At 34.7% G+C, this 22,417-nt stretch overlaps 2 protein-coding genes across 2 annotated transcripts in view; one reads left to right on the top strand and one right to left on the bottom strand.

Moving 5' to 3' along the window:
- The window catches only part of LOC136419804 (nephrin-like), a 161,290-nt gene that overhangs the window by 40,004 nt on the left and 98,869 nt on the right, over positions 1–22,417 (bottom strand). Inside the window, exons 3-5 of the mRNA XM_066406354.1 lie at positions 17,116–17,243; positions 14,806–14,906; positions 14,098–14,305 (exon numbers count right to left, since the gene is read on the bottom strand). Of these exons, the coding sequence (XP_066262451.1) occupies positions 14,098–14,305; positions 14,806–14,906; positions 17,116–17,243 (437 nt within the window). The remainder of the gene's footprint in view (positions 1–14,097; positions 14,306–14,805; positions 14,907–17,115; positions 17,244–22,417) is intronic.
- Positions 4,673–8,481, top strand: LOC136419845 (mantle protein-like). The gene is made up of 3 exons (XM_066406420.1): positions 4,673–4,781; positions 7,512–7,647; positions 7,705–8,481. The coding sequence occupies exons 1-3, from the start codon at positions 4,767–4,769 to the stop codon at positions 8,196–8,198; spliced, it is 645 nt and encodes a 214-aa protein (XP_066262517.1). The 5' UTR covers positions 4,673–4,766; the 3' UTR covers positions 8,199–8,481.

Genomic DNA, 22,417 nt, shown 5'->3' with positions numbered 1-22,417 from the left:
AAATGCCGAGTCTCACCTTAGTTAATATTTCTTGGAAACTAGTAACAGATATTAAATGATTATTTTCTCGTCTTAATTTTCGTTACCATTTATTCATTACATATTTATTTCATCAGGGCATATTTTGAAAAGAAGACACGGTGAATTGTCTTTGCGCTCAGACATGTAAAAGTACCCTGAAATCTAGCAACAATTTATTTCCTTGATTTAGTGACTTAATTAAACCTCAACTGGTTCGACGCCGTGACTAAGATAGATTATCTATATGCTTCTAAGGTTATATCCTAGAAATTTGTATAATAAATTACCACTTAAAATGATCATTCACTAAGGGGAAGTCGAGTTTGATAGATGTAATGCTGTAGATGCGAGTAACAGCTGAACATATTTAAGATTAATTTAACTTTTTTATAAATCAACGTTTTTGACAAGTTGCTGTCGAGAAAACCTGTGTTTGATTCAGAAAAGCGATGGCGAGGATAATTCCTTCAACAGAACAAATATCAGATATATTGTCTTAATCATGTAAATCAAAAATTGGGAGACCACGTTTAGCCTCCCAATAAAAAAATTCCTTTCTGTAACACCCTGTATGGAAGTTCCTCTGACCTTCGTGCATATTTTAGTGAAATTCATGTATGCAATGCAGACAATCTTTCTTATTTCATAACAAAGGCTTGCCGTTGTCGAGCTTAGCTTTCTCCAACTTTTTCTATATGTATCTAAAACTTCCCTCGAAGCTTTTGGATTCTAAACAGGCTGTTAAATTTCCGGGATTTTCCAATTCCGTTTTCCGATACGATAGCATTGAAGTCGCCAACAAACCAATAAAATATCCGAAAGATATTATGAACTTAAGGTTTCCATTACTTTCGTTGCCTTTCTTTCATTTCTATAGTTGGCATATGTATGCTGTGAATATCTTTTTTTATAGAAATGAAAAGTTCGAGATCTAGGTAATAATACAAGCGTTTCAGCATAATAAAAAGTAGAAAACAGTTTTTTTGGAAATAAAGATGCGTCTAAAAAGGATTATGGCACAGTTTGTAAACAGTGGAAGGACACAACTAGGTCATCATTCGATGTGAAACCTTCAACATGATGGAATGTTAGGAAATAAGAATATCGTGTTCAGAAAGAGGACATCCGGATTATCTGAATTTTTCCCTACTAAAAACGTTTCTGTCCAAAACCGTATATTCGGTTTTATTGTGACAATTCTTTCACGAAACTGGAAAGAAATCTTCATCTATCGGTCTAGATATATGGCGCGAGTTTATGAAAAATGCATGTGTCGGTACGATTTATTTTATGGTACCTATTTTGTCCATGAGACACAAGATTAAGCTGTAAGAGACTTTAGAAACTTCGAATTTGTTGACGCATTTGAATTTTTTTCCCCATCAATAGAAGTTTTAAGTGGGAGTTCAAATTTACGCAATTAGAAACTTTTTCTTACTTTAAACTTTCTGACTTTAAAATTTAGAAAATAAATATTTCCCATTTTCTCTTCTACTTGTACAAGTCATTTGAGTCTCTGGTTTCAAAATCAGTTGATTCTATTTCTATGAATATGAGAAAAATAACATTCCCTAAATCACGTTTTACATATATATTCGCTTCGAAAATAACAAAAATCTTCCAAATATTCCAAAATTAGAAGTTAATAAAATAAAATAAAATTTCTTGTTCTTTTATAAGAAGTCCCTTATATTCCACGAACCGAAAAATACCGGCACTTTTATCGTCTGCTTTGGGTTGCAAACTTAAATTTCATTACCTTTCTATATTGCTCTTTACAGCTTCTCTGGCGGATTCAAATACATTTTATTAGGCTGCGGAGGAATTTGTACGACGGTAAACGAATTTCTGACTAGTCCTCAAGAAGCTTTCTGAACGCTTTACGTTTGAAAGGTGCTGTTTATGTCCGTAATATTTTTAGTTAAGTCAAAACTCGCAGTTTTCTTTTTGAATACATTTTTACGAAGGCATTTACTCACGGGGTCTGTTTTCCTTAGGTGATTTAAAAAAATCATTTCTGGATAGTAGAGAAATAGTATTAGATGATTTTCAACAGGAGGGTAGTTCACTTGTCCTTTGTCGATATTTGTAAAAACAGGGCTTTTCTCCGGATCTTATAAAAGTAAATAGAGGCTATCCGGGAATAACGAGCATATATTTCGAAAGGCGATTTCTTACGTCAAAAAAAGGGAAAAAGTGCCTATGAACATAGGTCTGGAAACGCTTATTTGCGGACCCGCTGAACCACAAGCTGTTTTGGAAAATTTTAATGAAGTCAACTTTTTTATACTTACTTAAGAATTATACGATTTGAGCTCTCTAGATCTCTCTACTAATGACGACATAAAAACTGTTTTTTTTTTTAGATGTCCAAGGTGTTGTACCGAATGCCCAATATCTTTTAAGAGACCCATCTTATCCTAAATATCAAAAAAGACACCCTAACTTCAATTTAGCTTGTCAGGTTTACCACATAACTTCCTATTATTGCATTTTTCTGTTTCCCTAGGGCACCAAAATGGTATTACTAATAAAACTGACGGGTTTACGATGGTAAAGGATAATAGCAAGATGTAAAAAGTAAATTCTCTATTTTATAGATATAAGGGTTTGTACTTCTGGAATTTGGTTATTGAATTGTTTTCATTTAAATCATTTTGTACTCTGTAATATTATTTTGTCTTGTTTTTATCACCGAACCAGGAGGCATGCTTGTATTTCGTCGAGGAACAGATCATTATAATATAGGTTCTGCTTAAAAACCTTTTGAACAAAATTCAGCAACACCCTGAATACGGTGCTTTGTGGATGCAGTAATGTGCATTTTGGTATTTTCAATTTTAAGAGCTCCACTGCGTTTTTGGTGTTGCCGTTGGAATGATACTGCCAAAAATAACGATTCAAACGCACTCTTCATTATTAGTATCTGCATTTCATTAGGAGTTCGGAAAATGTAATTTTTCCATGGATTTACGCGTTTATTTTCAATACAGTTAACTGACTGGGAAAAACGAATTTCCGGAGTGCTTTAATGAAAAGATAATTTTAGACGCCTTTATGAAACTCTTAGCTATAGACAGATAAAGAAGGTACTTATATTCCTAAGGAAGATGTATTGTTTCTAATTAATTTGCAATCACTGGATGAATATTGATATTTATTTAACAAACATTAATTAACAAAGTGCTCGCACAAATTACTTCGTTCACCTAATTACTAAACTGAAAACCTTATCATGGCTGTACGTAATTGTTATTTCATTTTGCCTCCAATTTAGAGTTCTCCATATTGCTTGTACTGGCCTCAGTTACATTATGTAGCAGTCCTTATGTATGAAATGATAACCAAACAAAACAAAATTAAATTTCCAGAGTGCTTCATACTATGAAAGTGATGCAACTTTTGTAGTTTTAATACCATTACTGTTGCAAATCCTTATTAAATTTAATTTTGAAGTTTCTGTTAAAGTGGTGTACACAACATTTGCCGCAAGACAATTTAATTTCGTGACGAGTTTTGTAGCTGTATGTCCGCTAAGGTAGTGTGTGTGTAACATACATTTAATGCCAGAAACTTAACATTCGGCATATCGTTATTTACTGTTTCGTTTATGTGCCGATTGTGTGCAAAGAAATTAGACAGTAAACCAAAGATATGCAAGGCGTGAAAAGACGGTTAACTTTACATGCACGATGAACTGACCCGAATGACCTGAAACTCATGAAGTAACGCGTTTGCATGCGGGAACATGCCACAAAGTAAAGCAACATCGCATTTGGTTCACAGGTTTTGGATGCTCAAAGTCGCTGTTCTATTTGTGACCGGGCAACAATTTGCCACGCAACATGAAAAGTGCGCTGCAAAATGCTTAATTGTTCCATTTAAGAAAAATAACAAATTATCCAATCTTGACTTCATTCATACACAATACACGGGGGATTACTTTAAAAGGAAAAAAAGCTTCATGGCTTCGCCAGTTTTCGAACCACCTATTGTTTATTAAAATCTGGGACCATCCATATATCTCCCTGTATATTTCTGAACGCTGACAATCAATAGAATTTCGTTTTATGTGAAAATAGATCAACACTCGTTCGTTTCCCCTGCAGCAGCGCGAATTTACTTTGAAATGTCATAAAGTGATAAGTAGTCAAGCGAATAGGCAGGCGGCTCAAGATGCAACTCATATGTTGGAAAATAGATATTTATTGCCTCAGTCGTATATGAATGATTTCTTATGTGAGGCGAATGGAACTTTAAACATTAAGAGCGGGGTGTAATGAGTTAAATCCATGCGAGCCTCATAACACGTGATTAATAAATTCATAAATCGTCAATGATCCCTAATCATGGTCATTTGACATATCTAAATGCTTGAATTATTACCATAAATTACTGACTTTTCCTCAGTTAAATTTATCACAATTATCACGGATTTGCATGTTGCATGACGAGATAGCGCAATCTGATGGGCTCCAATTTGCTAATTGAGATGAACGGACTTTTTTCAGCAATAATTGTACATACCAGTTACTTCATCGAGCAAATAAACATATTTCTTGAGACGTGCCGTTCGATGCACGATATCCATCTAATCTTCCGAATAGGAAACCGGAATATGAAAGAAAAGAAGAAAGAAAGCCTTTCACAAGCTAGTCACGCCTTACTAATTCCGATACTATAAGAAGCTGCAAAATTACAATCACATCATCAGTTTTGGTTTGGCTTTTCAACGTATACAGAAAATGAACCGATTCACTGTAAGTGTGTTTTGTGAGGTTTATTTCCTTGAAATAGACAGTTTTTGATAGTGATATTCGTATGTATGGGCTGCAACGTCGATCGGGGCTGGGGTGAATCACGATGTGCTTAGTAATTTACGGGAATTAATTTTTTGTGAATTTGTTGGTGAGATGGTTATTAAGCAGTTGCGAAAATGTTTTTTCGACGTTTGTTATTCACCTGGTTGAAAATCGTTGCGTGTTCTCTTCACATAAAGATTTGCACGCCCCAAAATTACCGTATAAAATATGTTGCTGTTAATCGATCTTTAGCTTAATAGTTCTTGCCTATTCTATTCACATAAAGTGTTGGTAATGAGGGCGATTTGCACGCTCCAAAATTACCGCATAAAATACTTTGCTGTTGATGCCTTAATAGTTTTTTGGCAGGAGTGCATTCTACATGGCGATTTTTAGGGCCCGCCCACCTAGGCTGATATTTATGAAAGTGCTTAATCGTAAAATAATTCCTTTCACCTTTCAAAAACACGATAAAATTGAAAAAGGGGATAAACGAGTTGAAAGACACTGCCGTCAAAAGTATTTAAAATTTCTTGCGGGACGCGAAACCAAGTTTGAAGGGAGTAAATTTCACATAAAACAACTGATTTCTTTGGTAATAATTTGTTATTTTTGATCTTTAGTTTGTTAAAAAATCGCCGGATTCCTGGCTTGTTTACGGAAAATAAATTCCAGAACTTTATATGAAGTTATTCCAGCTTTTTGAACTGCAAACTTCAGTCTTTTCACCAACGAAAGAATTAAGAGTTACATGGTGGAGATTCTAAGTTTGTTCATCCGGATATTTGAAATATTCTCGAATTTTGACTTTTTTGTGAGATGAAAGAATTTAAAGCGACTTACCGAGGCAGTTTCCATACGAATCGCGAAAACTTGCACCTCGTTACTCGAAATTTCCAGGTGTAAGTCTGTTTAAGAAATTTAGTGACGATAGAAACTGAGACTGAAAAAGAGATCTTCAACATTTGCACGGAACGAAACGAACAATTAATTTGTTTAATTTTTGTTTCTCAGTGAAAATTTGAATTACTAAAGAATCTAATTTAGACGAACTCCGGGAGACGCTGCAAAACTGGCACAAAGTTTATTATCTATTCTGGCTTCAAAAATTTTGCTAGATTCCAGTGAGCACTACGAAAAAATTAACTTCATAATTAAACTCAAACAAAATTGCCACTTGAAATTATTTGCACAAAGTAAACCGGAAGGTCCTCCTGTTCAAAAGCAGTGCCATCCCGAGCAAATTGGAAAGACGTGAAAGAGAATAGCAAAATACCGCATAACAGTTTACGTTATGTAAAACAGTTTTCTCAAGAAACATTTTACAATATTGCCTCTCGTTTCATGTTGCCGGTATGTTTTTGTCAAGTACGCTATTAGGATTTTCCACAATTCAAATATCTTTTATTTTCCGGGCGCTTTGACGTCAAGTTTTGATATGGACTCTGTATTAACCTCTTTAACCTCTTGGACCGAAAAAAGCTCTTCGGGGACACATTATTCATGCAATAGATGGATACGCGCTCCTTTCTCATTTTGAGCAAAGTCCATTTAGCAGTATTTTAAATCGTATATCGCATCATGTCGTCTCAATCGATATAATCTTGGTCTTTACAAAAATTCCCAAATCCTAAATATTTCTTATTTCGTTTGGTCTCACAAAAATGCTCAGAAAAACTAAAATTGCTGTTATCGAAGTAAGAGCACATTGTCATGCGAAAAAGATGTTTCCAAATGCGAACACATTAAGGGATTGTAAACAAATATCTATATTTCTAATCTTAATTAAAATAATTGTATAGAGATTGTAAATAGGAGTATCCATTAGCCCTCATAATGCCATTATTAGGGTTTCAAATCCAATAGATTTATCCTCAAATTCTAAACCGTTTTCATGATAATTAGAATTAATTTGCTATATCTCTATGTCAAATATTTGACATTTATCTATTCGCTGGGTTTACACATTTCAATCAAATTAGATTCAAATCAAAAATTACGTCGAGGCTTAAAATAACCATGCACGCGCCCTTTTTGATAGCAATTTATCACAAAATGTTAAAACGGCCGTTGATCGTTTAATTTTTGATTAGCCGATCATTAAATGGATGGATTTTTTTCGGGATAATCTGTTATGAATTAATCGCAAGCTTACTAAGCTCAGTGGCATTTAGCAAGGTCATTAACATGCCATTAACTTCTTTAGCAGTTGATGGTGTGGGAAAGTAAAGAATCAAGGAAACAAACAAGAAATGGAGATAATTAACTTTGGGAATGTACCTTTAAGTCATCCGTTCTCTGATCAAAACTTTCTCCGAATATAAGATGATTTCAACAGTTACATGGGGGAAAGGCGGCGAGCGTAACGATCTAATTATGGCTTTGAAAACATCGCGTATTCATTCATATTAAAATTAATTTGCTCTCATTCGTTGTGTTTTTCCCGATGAAAGTAAAAGTAACCACTAGATCGAGGTAAAAGTAACTGAAAGCATACTCATTATTTAATGTATTCACAATCTTAACCTACCGTTCATTTCCTAATAAAAATATCCTCACGAACTTACTAAACCCGATTACACGAGCAAAACTTAACCTAAGCTTTACTTATTCAGATTCGCTGTGCCACTAGCTGAAATTTAATCGCAAAAATTTTAGGCAATAAAATGAATCTATATTTGATTTTAGTGTTCAGTCGTCCTGTATGTCCTAGCATTTGGAAGCGCCCATGGATCACTCCTAGAAGACCATGGTGGCAACGATTTGTCTGGACATGAAGGCGGTGGCGATGGCGGGTATGGAGGATATTCAGGAGGAGACGGTGGTAAGAGATTTAATAAGATAAAAAGTACTAACTAATGTTGATTATTTCATCTGCTAGGTTATGGTGTAGAGTCAGGTGGAGATGACGGTGGACACGGTTGGCAACCTCTCGGTATCCACGGCCAGGACGGAGGCGCCGAAGGCTTCGATCACCAGCCCCAAGTTCAGATTGAACACCAGCACATCCCAACAAAAGAAATCGTAAAAGAAGAGCACTACCCAGTCCCAGTTATTAAGAAAATCAGCTATCCCGTTCCACATCCAGTTGGAGTTCCACACCCACAAGTAATAAAAGTTGGCGTTCCCCAACCATACGGCGTTCAAGTACCTGTTCCTCAACCAATTGCTGTCCCAATCTACAAGCTGGTACCGCAGGAAATTGAAAAGAGGGTTCCCATTACTGTTGAGAAGCTGGTGCCCGTATATATCCCTAAACCAGTCAAAATTGAGGTTGAAAAGCATCACGTAGAGTATATCAAGAAACCTTATCCAGTACATGTGCCAGTGTACAAGCACGTCTTCCAACATGGAGGCGGTGGTCATGGTCACTAAAGACCTGTTTTAATTCCCAGACTGACTTGCTCGAAAGTAATTTGTTATCCTGTGTCATAGGTTACTTGAATGATTGTTCTAGGTGATGCTTCTTAGTTTAGTAGATATATTATTAAGTGTTATCTGTTCTTTATAATTCTCTTTTTCATTACGTCATGTCTCACTCATCAACAAATGGTGTATCAGTCTTGTGTCTTTGTGATGTAATTTGTAAATACGTTGTTGCTAGGTTTTTAAGTCTTTTTTACTGCGTTTAAGGAAATATACATGATATTTTGTTAAATCACCTATTTGTTAGTCCCGACACTTTGCGCCTAACTAAAATATCATATTGCGGGCGAATTTACCTGAAAGTACTACAATATCGTTTTTGAGAGATCCAAAACTTCCATGGGATCCGACCATTCTAATAAATTTCTCCACCTTCCGTCATGAAATTTTTCTATATGAATTTACGTTCTGCTGTAATAATGATTTCGTGTTACTTTAAGTGAAAATTATTAAATCTTAACACATCGTAAACTACAGCGTCAGCTGTGGTTATTTTAATACCAGAAGCTCAATGTCCCGAAAAGTTTTATAAATCGCTCGATATGAGCCTAAATTTAATATTCGACCCTAATTTTCCAGTACTAGAATTCGCCAAAGACCCAAAGTGCGGACCTTGAGTGCTTAAAAGGTCTGATAACGGCAAAGGAGTGATTTATTATAATTCGTTCTTCCGGGACTTTTTTACACGACAATTTCAAACCGCGGAAATTAAAAAGCTTCATATCGTATTTTATTTAGTTCCAGTATGATTTAGTAATTGCTTTCACTAATTTCTAAGCAAATTTGCTCTACGGCCATTCCACCGGTCACCAATTTTATGTCCAAAAATTGTTCTGTTAATAGATAGACACCCTATATAAAGAACCATAAATTTATCTCATTTTTGGGAAAAAATTTAAAAGTGGGGTGCGGCATCAAAGCAGATCGAGGCAAGAAAAGGAATTTGGAATGTGGTATTGAAATTATCGCAAAAAGAGGGCGGAGTTGCGAAGTCGGATTTTCTTTATAGTCAATAGAAACGGAGATAGATTAAGCGCACGAGTTTATGGCTCTCTGTGCTACATACAGGGTGGGATACTTTTAACGAGATTTTTAGTGGATGGTAAACGCTTTACCACTCGTTGTGTTTTTAATGAGTCCCTCTAGAAGCCACAGCAGAACGTTAATTTTTTGTTCGCCACCTCACAATCGGTTTAACATAAACTCTTCTCAATAATTTATGATGAGCGGTTTCCGATACAGCTGTCATCCCTTATTATCCGGACACTCAGGACATTAACAAGTGTTCCCTTCCTTTATAATCCATTATAAGAACATCATTAGGGAAATCTATGCTCGCTTTAGCTGGCGCTTGGAATAGAAATGTCCCCTAATATCGAATAGATAGATAACTAATTGTCTAGAAATTGAAGGTCTCAGTCCTGGCAAATGAAATTAAAACAAACCATTAATCGCCATTCTAAGATTTACACGATAAATTCAAAGAGGGAGCAGCTTCCGAGAAAACTAAGTGGCATCTAAGATAATTGCACCAAATCGAGTTGAATCAGAGGATGTCGCTGAAACTTGGAGAAGTCCAAACTAAATGAAATGCAGCGAAGCAAGTTAGAGGTCTGATGGGACTGCGCTGTCTTGTTAAATTTGATCGATTGAGATGTAGCTAACTTGCTGACGTTTATTTTAGCTTCAAATTCGCTATAAACGTAATTGCTGTTAGTCAACACAAACCCGTCAAACGAACAAAAGGACTATGCACACATCAAATATGAATATCATGTTTCCTGTTAGTAGATAGAAAACGCACCCAAGTTCCAGGGGCATCTAGTTAAGATAACAGGCGTACAGGAAACAAGAAAATCGACGAAATATGGACGTAGTCCTTTCCAAATTATTAAGCTTGAACGATTCTTATATGATAAACGGTCCGATGAGTACGACCACGCCTGATAATTTGCCAAGGACTACGTCCATGTTTTTGTCGATTTTCTTGTTTCCTGCACGCTTGTTTTCATCTTAAATAAAGCCCCCTAAGTCCCTGTTCACAAACCAGTCTAGTTTAAATGCATTTCAGATTTCCCACCATTTATCTTTCTGCAATGATTTACAGTTAAAGCCAAAATTAAATTTACACATCAAATTAGTATTATCGTTTTAAATTAGCACACTGCTGAGTTAAAGGCAAATACCATTAAACCTCGATCAATGAAGGATTTCTGGAACAAGAGATAAAATGTATAATTAAATTCTCATTAATATCCCAAGAGTACACCAATAAAGCTCTTTAAAAGTTTCCGGGTAATCGAAGTTTCAGATTATATTACTAATATGTTGTTCAATTCTTGAGAAATTCTTAGTCATTTGTTGCAGCTGGAACCGCGTTAAAAATTTAGTCTGTAAGGAAATTAAGAGAACTTACTGAAAAGATGCCACGATAAATCATCACAATATCCCGCTTCTCAAATCCCATGAAGTGGATGCATACTAATAAAATACGTGAACTAACAGCTGTATTTCCAGGATGATTTAAAAACCTCTGTTCGAGGACCGAATTTTTCGTAGTACGCCCCTGGAATGTAAGCCCGTGGTCGGAATAAACATAGAGGTTTCGCAGCCATCGTACATCCGAATACCTTTCATTGTATGGTTGAAAAAAATTGCTCCAGTAGACAGGCCCGTATTGAAGCGTTTTCGATGATCTACCTTGCAAGATGTAATAAAAACGGAAATTCCTAGTTCGCAATTATTTTTACCTTGCCTTTCAATGTCGTTAGTTTATTGAACCGTTTTCTTTAAGAACTGGCTTTTAGGAGAATTAAATCTTACTTTAGTATCGAGGAAGAGTGTCGTTTAAATTTACGATACGTCCTGAGTAATCAGTTTGCTGAAGGTGCCGACTCGAAATCCTTTATATGGTAAGAAATTTAATCAATTTTTAGTGATTCTAATATGACTGGAATGGGGTGCAGTAGGTAATAAATAATGCGAGTCTACTAAAAGCTATTCTATTTGAAGTTGTGGCCACTAGTGCTATAAATATCCCCCATAAAATGGAATTCTAGTAGGGCATAAATCGAAATAACATTCAAGGCACTGCATTACGAAAGTATCCGTATAAATCTGCCAACGCATGTGATTGCTCTTTGTGGGGCGTACGTGGAGGTTCTATAGAAAATATATTCCAATTCACCTGATGGGTAGTATTTTGCTTTTATATTCTTTACTGCACCTCGTGCCATACACTTTTAATTTTCATTCCTCTACCACATTGCCGAGAGCGTTCGCTTTAAAATATCAGCTTAACACTTTTGTGATAAAACCCATTCGATCGGATTTACAATCTTATGGAGGCAAAATGCCCTTCCTTACTTGTTGGGTCCTATTCGACACCCGCGTTTATATTAAATTCCGGAATATAAATTAAATTCGGCACCGTTATATTCCCCAACTGAGGATTTCCGAACACATGTGCTGCTAGTGCAATTTCAAATTAAATTTCTTTATGTTTGTGCTCGTTTTTGAGAAAATTGTCAGGCAACGGAAACAGTCCAAGTGCAATTTTAGCTCTTTTGTCGGGTGATCCCCGAAGTATATTACGGAGGAAGGAAAGCGGACACTCAATTGTCTATAAAAGCTGCTTCCCAATTCGATAAATCCGAGGTTTTAAACTCAAAGTTTTATCTGTATTAATCCCGACATGTACGGCAATGTTCGCTCGAATTGTTAACGACCTATAAGGCAAATCCGGTAATTTTGAGAAAAAAGATATCGATAATGTTGCCAAAGGTCCTTCGTACCGATTAATCTAAATAGAATTTAGACATTGTCATCCAGCCGAAATTATAGTACCAAATTCTGGTAGGAAAATCAATGCGAATTAACAAGCGCTCGCTCTAATGGGCAATCAAACAACAAAAACGTCCAAACCAAAATGGTATTTGCTTGCCCATTTAAAAGGGAAGCGATATGGACTGTTCAAAAATGAAAATCTAATAATAAAATGGCTCTACAATGAAAAATCTTTAACAGTGTTCCAAATTAGAGCAATATCATGTGGACTTCAAACACGATAAGGGTGGCGAATTTTTGAAAAAGTTGTGCAATGAGGTGCAAAACTTGACTGAAACGGACTAAAATCTTGAAGGTTGGAGCGTAGTTCTATTATATTTCTAATAAAATACTATATTGGGTTTTCACGCCCATACCTGTTATGTCCCGAACATGCGACGACTCGAGAAGCAATAATAATAAGTAACCAGATGTGGGACACAAATTATGAGATCTGAAATAATGTACCTAATTTGCGTGAATAATATTTCAGGGCCCCGAAATAAAGCCTTCTACTGGCCATTCATTAATTTTCAGTAATTAATGTTCAAAGTTTCAAGCAGATTTAATGAAGAGTTTTCGAGCCCGCAGACTTTAATTTGAGTTTACATCTAGTCTGCGTTAAATTATTCAAACTTCAGACAAACCGTCCAATAGAATAAGTTAATTTGAAACAGGAAACACTTACAATTTACGGTTTTCTAGTTGTATTTATATATTTTTGATACGCATGCATCAGAACTGACCATTGTAGCACACTGCAGCGTTAATAAAGCGGTCTTTATGATGCGGTATAATATAATATTGTGTTGATAAATAAAAAGTTAATTGTTTAACTTTTGTTAAATTTCTTTGAACTGTAATTTCCTATCATAAGAGATTCTTTGTAACCCATACATCATGCAATGCAGGGTTCAGTTTTTCTCCGCAAATTACTTGAAGAGTTTCGCAGAACCACAAAGGATAATATATTATTTGATCCTCTAATTCTAAAGGGCATAAAACAATTAAAAAGCGTATTGATCTTAACCGTTTTGTAACAAAATAAATAAAAGTTCGAGAACGCAAAAAATGTTTACTGTATTCCTAACAACTGTTCTTTCTCGTGCTCCTTTTTATCTCGTTAGTTTACTGCACAACAATACAGAAAAGATATTGTTTTGGAGAATACTGCTTTGTTGTAAAAGTAAAATCATTTATTAGTCTATGAAAGTCCTGTTTAGTTTAAGAAAAAGATTAAGCGAAATATTTTAAGGTGGTGGCAGGCAACTTAGAACATTGTTCTATCTCAAAATTACATGTGCCCCCTATAGTAAATTGAGAAAAATATTGGATTTTGACAGGACCCCCATTTTCAATCAAAAGTTCTTTCAAAACGTCTTCTCAACTGTGAGTTTTTGCGGAACGCCAGAATGACTCTTAAGAATATTGGGATCTCCTTTCTCAAATATTCTCTACCTACCCAAGCTTCCAAATTTCCTTTTAGAAGAGACACTTTCCTAAAAGGTCACTACAATTCCAATTGCTACTAGGAAACGAGACCTTGCGACCAGTCGAGAGATTAAGGACGTATTCGAGTATTGAGCCACGTAAACGTTCTATAATAAAAGTTTCTCACATTAAAACTATACATTTTTCGTCTATTTCTGAAAATATCTTAACGTATTTGAACAATGCAAAGCAATCACAAACTCCAATTTCAACGGCATTCGAATGTCAATATGTCTTGCAAATATTACTCGTAAACTCTATTTCGTAAAGCTGCAATAACAGTCAATGATTTATTTTTGTACGAATGCAAACATGTCGCAAAGCTACATCTTATTCTCACAAGATATTTCTCTAAATAATTTAACATATTTTTTTGCAAGACCGTGACAACACGCAAAACCCAGCTTAGCCTGCGATACTTTCTAAGTTTATATTTATGGTATGGGTTGGATTTATCAAAAATTGACAACGTAAAGAAATTTGAAAAATTCATTTAGTAAAACAGAATAATCAAAAAAGCTTTAAATCGTACCTTCCACCACGTAATCGTAGCAGGTGGTCTAGATCCTTTGGTCTCACAGGTGATGTTATACTTCTTTCCAGCACTCAGTTGTGGGTTGTTTCCTATTAGCGTGACCTCTAGCGGTCTCAGGTACATATCTATGGCGATCCGCACGACCAATGGTGGTTGACGTTTGCTGTTGTTTGCTTCACAACTGTACGTTGCCAGCAAATGGGATCTGGAATTTATTGAGTATACATCGCGTTTTAATTCATTTTAAATTTCTGATTGGCTAAGGGAGATGTGTCCGAAATAAGGAAAGGACAATGGACATGATTGCGCTTAGTGTCATCATTTTCCACAGGAAGTGTTATTAATAAAATTGAGAATTGTCACCTTCAATAGATGCTTTAAAAGACTCTCCCAATGAATTAAAAAAAGTTATTTAAATAACGAATTTAAAAAAAAAGACAACAGGAGTTTTTGTCTCTCAAGGGGAATTGCAGTAATCTCAATGGTATTGCAGTAATCAATCGACGTGTCTCAGTGGTTCCAAGAAACTCGATTCATTCTAAATGTTTTAAAAATAGACCTTAATTAATCACAACGCTATAATAAATGAACTAATCAAAACTTTACCCCATGATTGATTGTTGCCGTTGATTTCATTCAGTTAGAATTACCGATTCCTAAAGTATTTCCAAATATAATTAAATATATACTCTATTATTTACCTACCTGGTTAATTTTTCTATCCTAAGAACACTTTGAGATTTGGCACGATCTGGGAAGTATTGAGTTTCATCAGTTAACATAGTGTTATTACTCCACCAAGAAACCTGGAAGTAAAACTGGTGCTTAACATCAATGCTACTGAAAAGAGTAGAAAGGAGTGCTGCAGGAAGGTACTGACTATACTTTCTTGTAGTACAGTTTTATAAAAGTGTTCCCAATCCACGATAATTGGTCATAGGCAGCTGTTAAGCAGAAACAACTCAGAAATATGTATTTCTGTGCCTTAGCACTTTGCCATCCTGTAACTCTATTATTTAGCTTGTTCCAGCCCACCAGGAAACTACCTCGATTCAAGAATCCTTCCAGGCAAGTGCATTGCGCATGTCGAATTCAAATCTGCAATATGAGCTGCCCAGAAGAATTTTCGGACAGTTAGGGGATGATGAACGACTAATCGGAACAAATCTGTTATCATACAGAAACACCCGTTTTCCTCAAACTAAAATCATACCATAATTTCTAACGTAACTTTATCTCTTACATAAAAAATCTTAACTGAACATCGCTTCAAATATTCGGGTCAATTAATTAAATATTTACGTCAGAGTTCCGTGTTTTAAGCTCAGTCGTGCTTATAAAAATGCAAATGATCGTTTACAGTACGGACGTGAAAATGTTCCCTATGCATGCTACTCGCATTAAATCCACCACCAAAAGGTTAACACGAACACTTCCCTTAAGACGTGTTGATTTAATTTACTCTGATGATCGTTAAATTTAAGGGTCTAATACCCCGGCTGGTGCATCGACCCGAAGACTAAATTGATTTTTTTTGTCAGATTTGCTAGTTGTACCAAATAGTTTTGTAACGATTATACAGGGCGTTTGGTAGACGGTTTGACAAATTTTTTTGGGTAACAGGGGAAATAATTTGGCACATATTTAACTTAATTTACCTCTACACAAAACCTAACGGTTTTTGAGATATGATTTTTTGTGTTTTTTTACAAATTTGGCAAAATTTAAACTTTAAACTTTAATAAATTTATTTTTAATAGATCAGTTCGAACTAAATCTATTCTATAACGTGAATGTATGTTTCTTCTCAATCAGCTATCAAAATTAAAGCTCGGACATAATAAGCACGAAAAAAGAAATAGTAAGTTAGAAGAAAATTAAGAAATGATAGTTTTAATTATTAGAAATAAAATTTTATTTAAACCAAGATTCGTATAGATATTCAAATGCGGCAGAAACTTATTTATTTTTGTGTCCTATCTAATGGTATATCACATGTCACATAAAGTTTATGAAACCTAATAAATTGAGTGTGATTTAAGAAAATTGACAATAAAAATTATATATAATACTTTTTAACATTCATTAGAAATTTTGTTCTGATTGAACTCTACCATTTTGTATACAACTTCTGCACCCTCTTCGAATTTCGACAGTAGTTACTTGAAGCCGCATTGATAAATTTTGCATTTCAAACATTGAGAGAAGAAATACGTCTTCGAGTTACTACCGTCGAAATTCAAAGAAGGTGTAGAACTTTTATACGCAACGTTGGAACTCAATTTGAACAAAATCTTTAATAAAAGTTAAAAAATTATTTCTTGATTTTTATTGGCCTTTTCCTTAAACGACGCCGAATTTATTAGGTTTCGTAAACTTTATGTGACATGTGATATACTATTAGATAGGAACTAAGTTTCTGCCACATTTAAAAATCTGGACGAATCTTGGTTGGAATAAAATTTTATTTCTAATAATTAAAACTCTATAATTTCTTTATTTCCTTCTAACTTACTATTTCTTTTTGTTTGTGTGTTTATTTTGTTCGAACTTTAATTTTAATGGCTTATTTAGAAGAGGCATACATTCACGTTACAGAATAAATTTAGTTCGAGTTGATAGCTCTATTAAAATTAAAGTTATTAAAGCCTGCATTTCCAATTTTTTTCAAATTTTTGAAAAAACAAAAAAATTACATCTTGAAAATCGTGAGGTTTTATTGTATAGAGGTAAATTAGGTTCAACCTGTTCCAAATGTCTTCCCCACCCAAAAAATGTTGTCAAACCGTCTACTAAACATCCTGCATATTTGTAAATTTTCTTGTGGGATAGCATGAGTGCTTGACTTAGCATTCTGCAAATTCTTCTGACATAGCTTTGTGTTCGGGAAATTCTTTTATTACACGTGCCATTGCTGCAATATTGCTAATAAATCACTGTTGCTATGGATTAACATTCAAGCATTGTCAATCATATTCTCTAGTATTTCACATTTAATTAAGTAGAAAAACTTACCCTAGCTAGAGGTTTTCCACCTGTCGCTGTACAGGAAAGTGTTAGACTCGCTCCCTCCGCATATGCTTCTGTCACATCTTTTTTCACGGGACCTAAGTTGTCACTCACTTGGACATTCGTCGGTGGTTCTGAAACAAATTTAAAATTACCTGACAGGAATAGAAAGAAAAATGATAGACGAGGTAGACAAATTCCGGGATAACGTAAAATAATAGTGGCATTGTTCGACATGATTATTGCTCTCAAGAGAAATAATACTGAAATATTTATTCGCCATTTCTATTCCTGTTTAAAAAGGAAGATTTACAGGCTTCATCGATTTTGTTGGAGTTTAAAGTGCCTTACGGTGGAATATATACAAGGTGATTCACTCAGCTCGTTCAACAAAGCTGATGATGGTTGCCGATAGTTGAGAAATAATCTAAAATTCAAAATTGTATTAATTAGGGACGTTTAATTATTTTATTTTGGATTAATAAATTATGTCATCACTTCAATGTGAGTGAATTTTACAAAGATACAGTAAAAGGTATTCTAACGACTGAGACCTCTCATTTGATAGAATCACCATAGTTATATCTTAGTACGTGACTTTGTTAAGATGGGGGTAAATAATGATTCAATATCTGGCAAACTGCCCGCAAAAGTCTTGTTTTTGGAGAGAGGGAGTGGGAGTTACATATTTCCTAATGGCTACTCGAACTAAGGACCCTGTCAGTCACCTTAACACATACTCCCAAGCACTCGTAGCCCTGGAACCGATTTAAAAATAACTCGACAGGAACAAAAACATGATAGATGAGTTGACTGGATTTTTCGATAAAAGTTAATTAATCGGGGCATTGTACGGAATCGAGTCATTGCGTCCCATTACATATTCAAAGGAGTCATTTATTATCTGGCTATCGTGTTATTATGCATGCAACTTTAACAATTCACGTTAAAAATGAGGAAGGAAGGCACAAAACACATTAATCAAGTTGAACTAACCCCTTGTAAAACTTTTATCACGTTTTAACGGAAAAGAAGTTTAACTGGAAAAAGACCTTGTATAATTTGCAACTAGGGCAAATGTTTGCCAAGGTGCTCCTTCTGGAACATCCTTTTGAAATATCTACATAAAACGAACCTGATCATCTGAGTAATTTTCATCAGCAATTTATTACACCAGTTATAATTTAGTGATTCAGTGCAATTTGCCATTTTTCTTCATAAAGGTTTCGAAATTATGGCACCTACCTAATTTCAGCACCCAGCTAACTTAAACCAACTTCCATTAAAAAATAGCTATTTGTTCATTTAGAAGGCAAAGAAATACATTATCGTTGGATGAGAAAAAGTAGACACGAGATGCGGGTATTGCTCGAAACTTTGTGCTCCCCTTAACCACAACGGCATTAATTAAATAATATGCCAAAAGTGAACTATTTACGTTCGTTGCCAACCCTAAGAAAGCAGCAAAAATCAAGGTAAAACTCTATGACCGCGTTCCAAGCGAAAAAGTAAAATTCACCGTAAAATCAGCATTTTGCCCTTTCGTTTGGAAGCATAAAAGTGTATTTTACGCTTGATTGTGGAGAAAAGACCATTTCCCTTGAGTATATTGGTGGCAAAAATGTAGCAAAATTTCGTCTTACCATGTACCAGAGAACAAATATATCACGCACCAAATACGCACAAGATGATCTTTTTTTCTTATTTCTTTTCAAAGGGAGAAATACGTGTTTTTACTGATAACAGAGTAACAAAGCTCGAAAATTTTTCAACGATGACGTGAGAGATTGAGTTCTGTCGGGAATAAGAGTGTTACCATGCATATACATATAGTGAAATAAATCAATTCGTAAACAAGAAACAGCATTAAAAAGGGGGAAACACGCACCTTGTAGGGAAGATACCACATCATCATTAACAAGGATTGATGACGCTAGTTGAATTTTACTGCTCAAATCTGACAAGGTAAGTCAGGTAAACCGTTTTGGATCATAAAACCTTAATTTTACATCGATCTCTAAACACGCTTCTCATCCGAAAATGCATTGTTTTGGATGTACAGGGTTTGAAAGTTAAAATTTTAACTCTTTGTTTTGGCAATTATCATGAAAACATCTAGGCGAGAAAAATATCAGAAGAGAACGCTCTTTACGACTAATTTCACCGACATTTACACTTAAAAATTTTTTGCACTGTATAACTAATATGAACTTCTATACAAAATCTGAAAAAGCAATTTTTCCATTAATCATATAGTCTTGTTTTATTTTTGTATCTCGATACGATTTCGAGAGAAATCGATTCAACGAACACTATGTTTTGATAATGCAACGCGGAAATTGCATCACGTATCTTATTCGCTACCTAAAAAAACATAGCTTCACATATTTTAAGTTCATAACATACAGATTCTCAGGATAAAGGCAAAGCAAAAAACATCTTTAAAGTTTAACTTTCACCACCGTTTTTATTTGACATCAAAGAGAAACGTCTAACTACATCAAATCTGGTAAATTTGCTGGCCAATTAATCGTACTGCAGTTTGCAACATTGCTCAATACTGCTGACCTGAGCGTTGTTTCACTCGCAAAGCACATCATTCTAAATACAAATATTCCTCTCGCTTGCCGAGCTCATGATCCCCTGATATGCATCCCGTGTAACATTTTAATTCATTCGAATTATTGACTCAAAGATATTAGTTTCTAGGTCCTTATTAACCCACAGCAATCAAATTATTCTTGTAATGGGTTGTGAAATAACATTCCGGGCGACACAATATTCTTAGGGGTGATATTGGTTGTTGCTGCGCTGTAGGCGATATTAACACTGTTTGATTGCCCTTAATTACTCGCCGCTAGCTCGAATTCAATTTTAGCTCCACATTGTTGCATAGACCTAAATTGAAAGTCTACTCTAATTTGTAGCCGTTAATATGTCAGCCCGTCCATCGGTGTGATTTATTGACGACAGCTATCTATCCAACGATTCAGTTAATATATCAATATATCAAGACGACAAAATATTATGTTTTGTATTCCAAAATGTTGTAAATACATATGTTGATACTAATAATTAGTCTAATTACCGTAACTTTCGGCCGTGGAATGGTAAATAATTAACAAAATATGTTAAATATACAAGAATTAAGTAGCTGAGCTTTCCAGAACGCGCTTCAGCATCGAATTAAAAGCGTTTATGCATGAGTTACGTAACTTCAAAACCCACAATTTTTTTGAATAATTCACACTTACCCAATACGTCCCGAAAGGTAAAATGCGCATTTGGAATTGTTTGCGATTCACTTTTAAGGCAGACGCATTCCAGGATCAACAATAAAATGATGCTTAAAGGTAGTAATAACAAAATGGCATTAGAAACTTTCGACCCGGTGATAAGAGTCACGAAAATAACCTCCAAATAGCCCACTTGGACTGTTTTTCTGAGGAATTAAGGAATCGGGAATTCTTTGGTTCACAACATCATGGAGTTGATGATCACATGTCACATCAAACAACGCTCTATGTCAGGCGATTCTAGATAAATAAGACAAGCAAATATCTTATTTCAAAATCGAGAAAATCTACAAAAAAATGTTCAAATAAAGTTTTTTTTTTAAGGGCTCAACTTTTTATGCTATCAATTCTTTTCCCCAAGGTCACCTTCACCTCTCTTTTGGAGTTAACTTCGTTTTTTCAAATGGAACACACAATTTTTTTTTGAGATTCTAATTCTGTGTTGACAGTAAAAATGTTTTTACTTGAAACATTTTTTGCTAAAAATGATAAAATTCATAATAATACTAAACACAAAATAAGGTCTTATCTAGGCAGCGCTATAACTTTCATTTCATAAAATTTTTGTTAAAACAGACAAATCCAATTGAAAATAGTTTACTATGGATTTTTGTACTTGTGTGTACTTGGGCACAAAGAAGACTCCACGCAATTTTTTTTTCATATGCGCTATTTTCGGATGAATCAAGCTTTATGAACCACGGTCAAGTGAATAACCACAAAATGCATTATTAGTCGATTGAGAACCCGCATTGATTGCGTGAAGTAGAAAGACAGCGACTTTGAATGTTTGGTGTGCTATTTTAGGTAAACATCTTATTGGACCATACTTCATTGATGGAAAGCTCAATGCAGAAAATTATAGGAATTTTTTGCTAGAAAATTTGTCACATCTTCCTGAAAAAGTTAATTTAGAGCGAAGGTTGACAATATGATTTCAACATGATGGCTGCCCTGCTCATTACGCCAAAAATGTCAGAGACGTTCTAAATGAACATTTTCCATAAAGTTGGATTGGGCGTGATAGTGTTGACTGACCAGCCCGATCACCTGATTTGAGTTCACCAGATTTTTTTTCGTGGGTTCATTTGAAACATATCATTTATGACCGACTGCTACCTACCGCCGAAGACATGAAAATCCGGATCAGAAAAGCTTGTCAAAATGAATTATTAGAAAATACCACACGATTATTTCAAAGCAGAAATGTCAAGTGCCTTGAATAACAGGGTTATCATTTCGAACGTTTGTTAGACTGATTTTTTTTATAATAAAATAAAATTTACTACATAACAAATAGTATTGTTCAAAAACCTTAACAAAGTTTAATAAAACGTTTATTCTGCATTTAGTATTATTACGAATTTTATCACTTTTAGCAAAAAATGTTTCAAGTAAAAAACATTTTTACTGTCAACAAAGAATTCGAATCTCCAAAAAAAGTTTACTCCAAAAGACAGGTGAAGGCGACCTTGGGGAAAACAATTAGCAACATAAAAAGTTGAACCCTCGAAAATAAGAAAGAGTTTATTTGAACATTTTTTTTTATAGATCTTCTCGATTTTAAGATATTTGCTTCTCTCATTTAACTAGAATCACTCGGTATGTAAGTATTCGTCACAAAAAAAAGCAGATGAAATACAAAAGGAACGATTTTCTTCTCAGATATGCTTTTGAAATGAATTATTGTTAATTGTGGCTATTAGCATTTGACTGAAAAAAATTTACGTATCTATAGAATTGTAGACATCGTCTGCATAAATGCCCAAATTGCAACGCGAAAGTATCCTTTTTCTATATCCATAGATACCCTACGAAATAAATCCAAGTTTTACCAACTTTGATATAAATTGGGAATTTTAAACGGGAATGCCTTCTATTTAAAAACTTTTAACAACATCTGCTCCTTCTTCCCAGCATGAAAGTTGAATATTCCTCTACCGACACCTGTAAAACTAAGTTGCCATAACGAACTATCAAACAACTTGAAAAGTTTTATTAAAAACCCGATT

This window comes from Euwallacea similis, chromosome 3, assembly GCF_039881205.1.
Source record: "Euwallacea similis isolate ESF13 chromosome 3, ESF131.1, whole genome shotgun sequence".
NCBI lineage: Eukaryota > Metazoa > Arthropoda > Insecta > Coleoptera > Curculionidae > Euwallacea > Euwallacea similis.
Note: the sequence above shows the minus strand (reverse complement) of the source record. Positions and strands in the feature narration are given on the sequence as shown.

Bases quoted from the DNA above. Each gene is read 5' to 3' on its own strand.
- LOC136419845 (XM_066406420.1), top strand. The intron at 7,648-7,704 runs GTAAGAGATTTA...TTCATCTGCTAG, and splicing joins ATATTCAGGAGGAGACGGTG to GTTATGGTGTAGAGTCAGGT.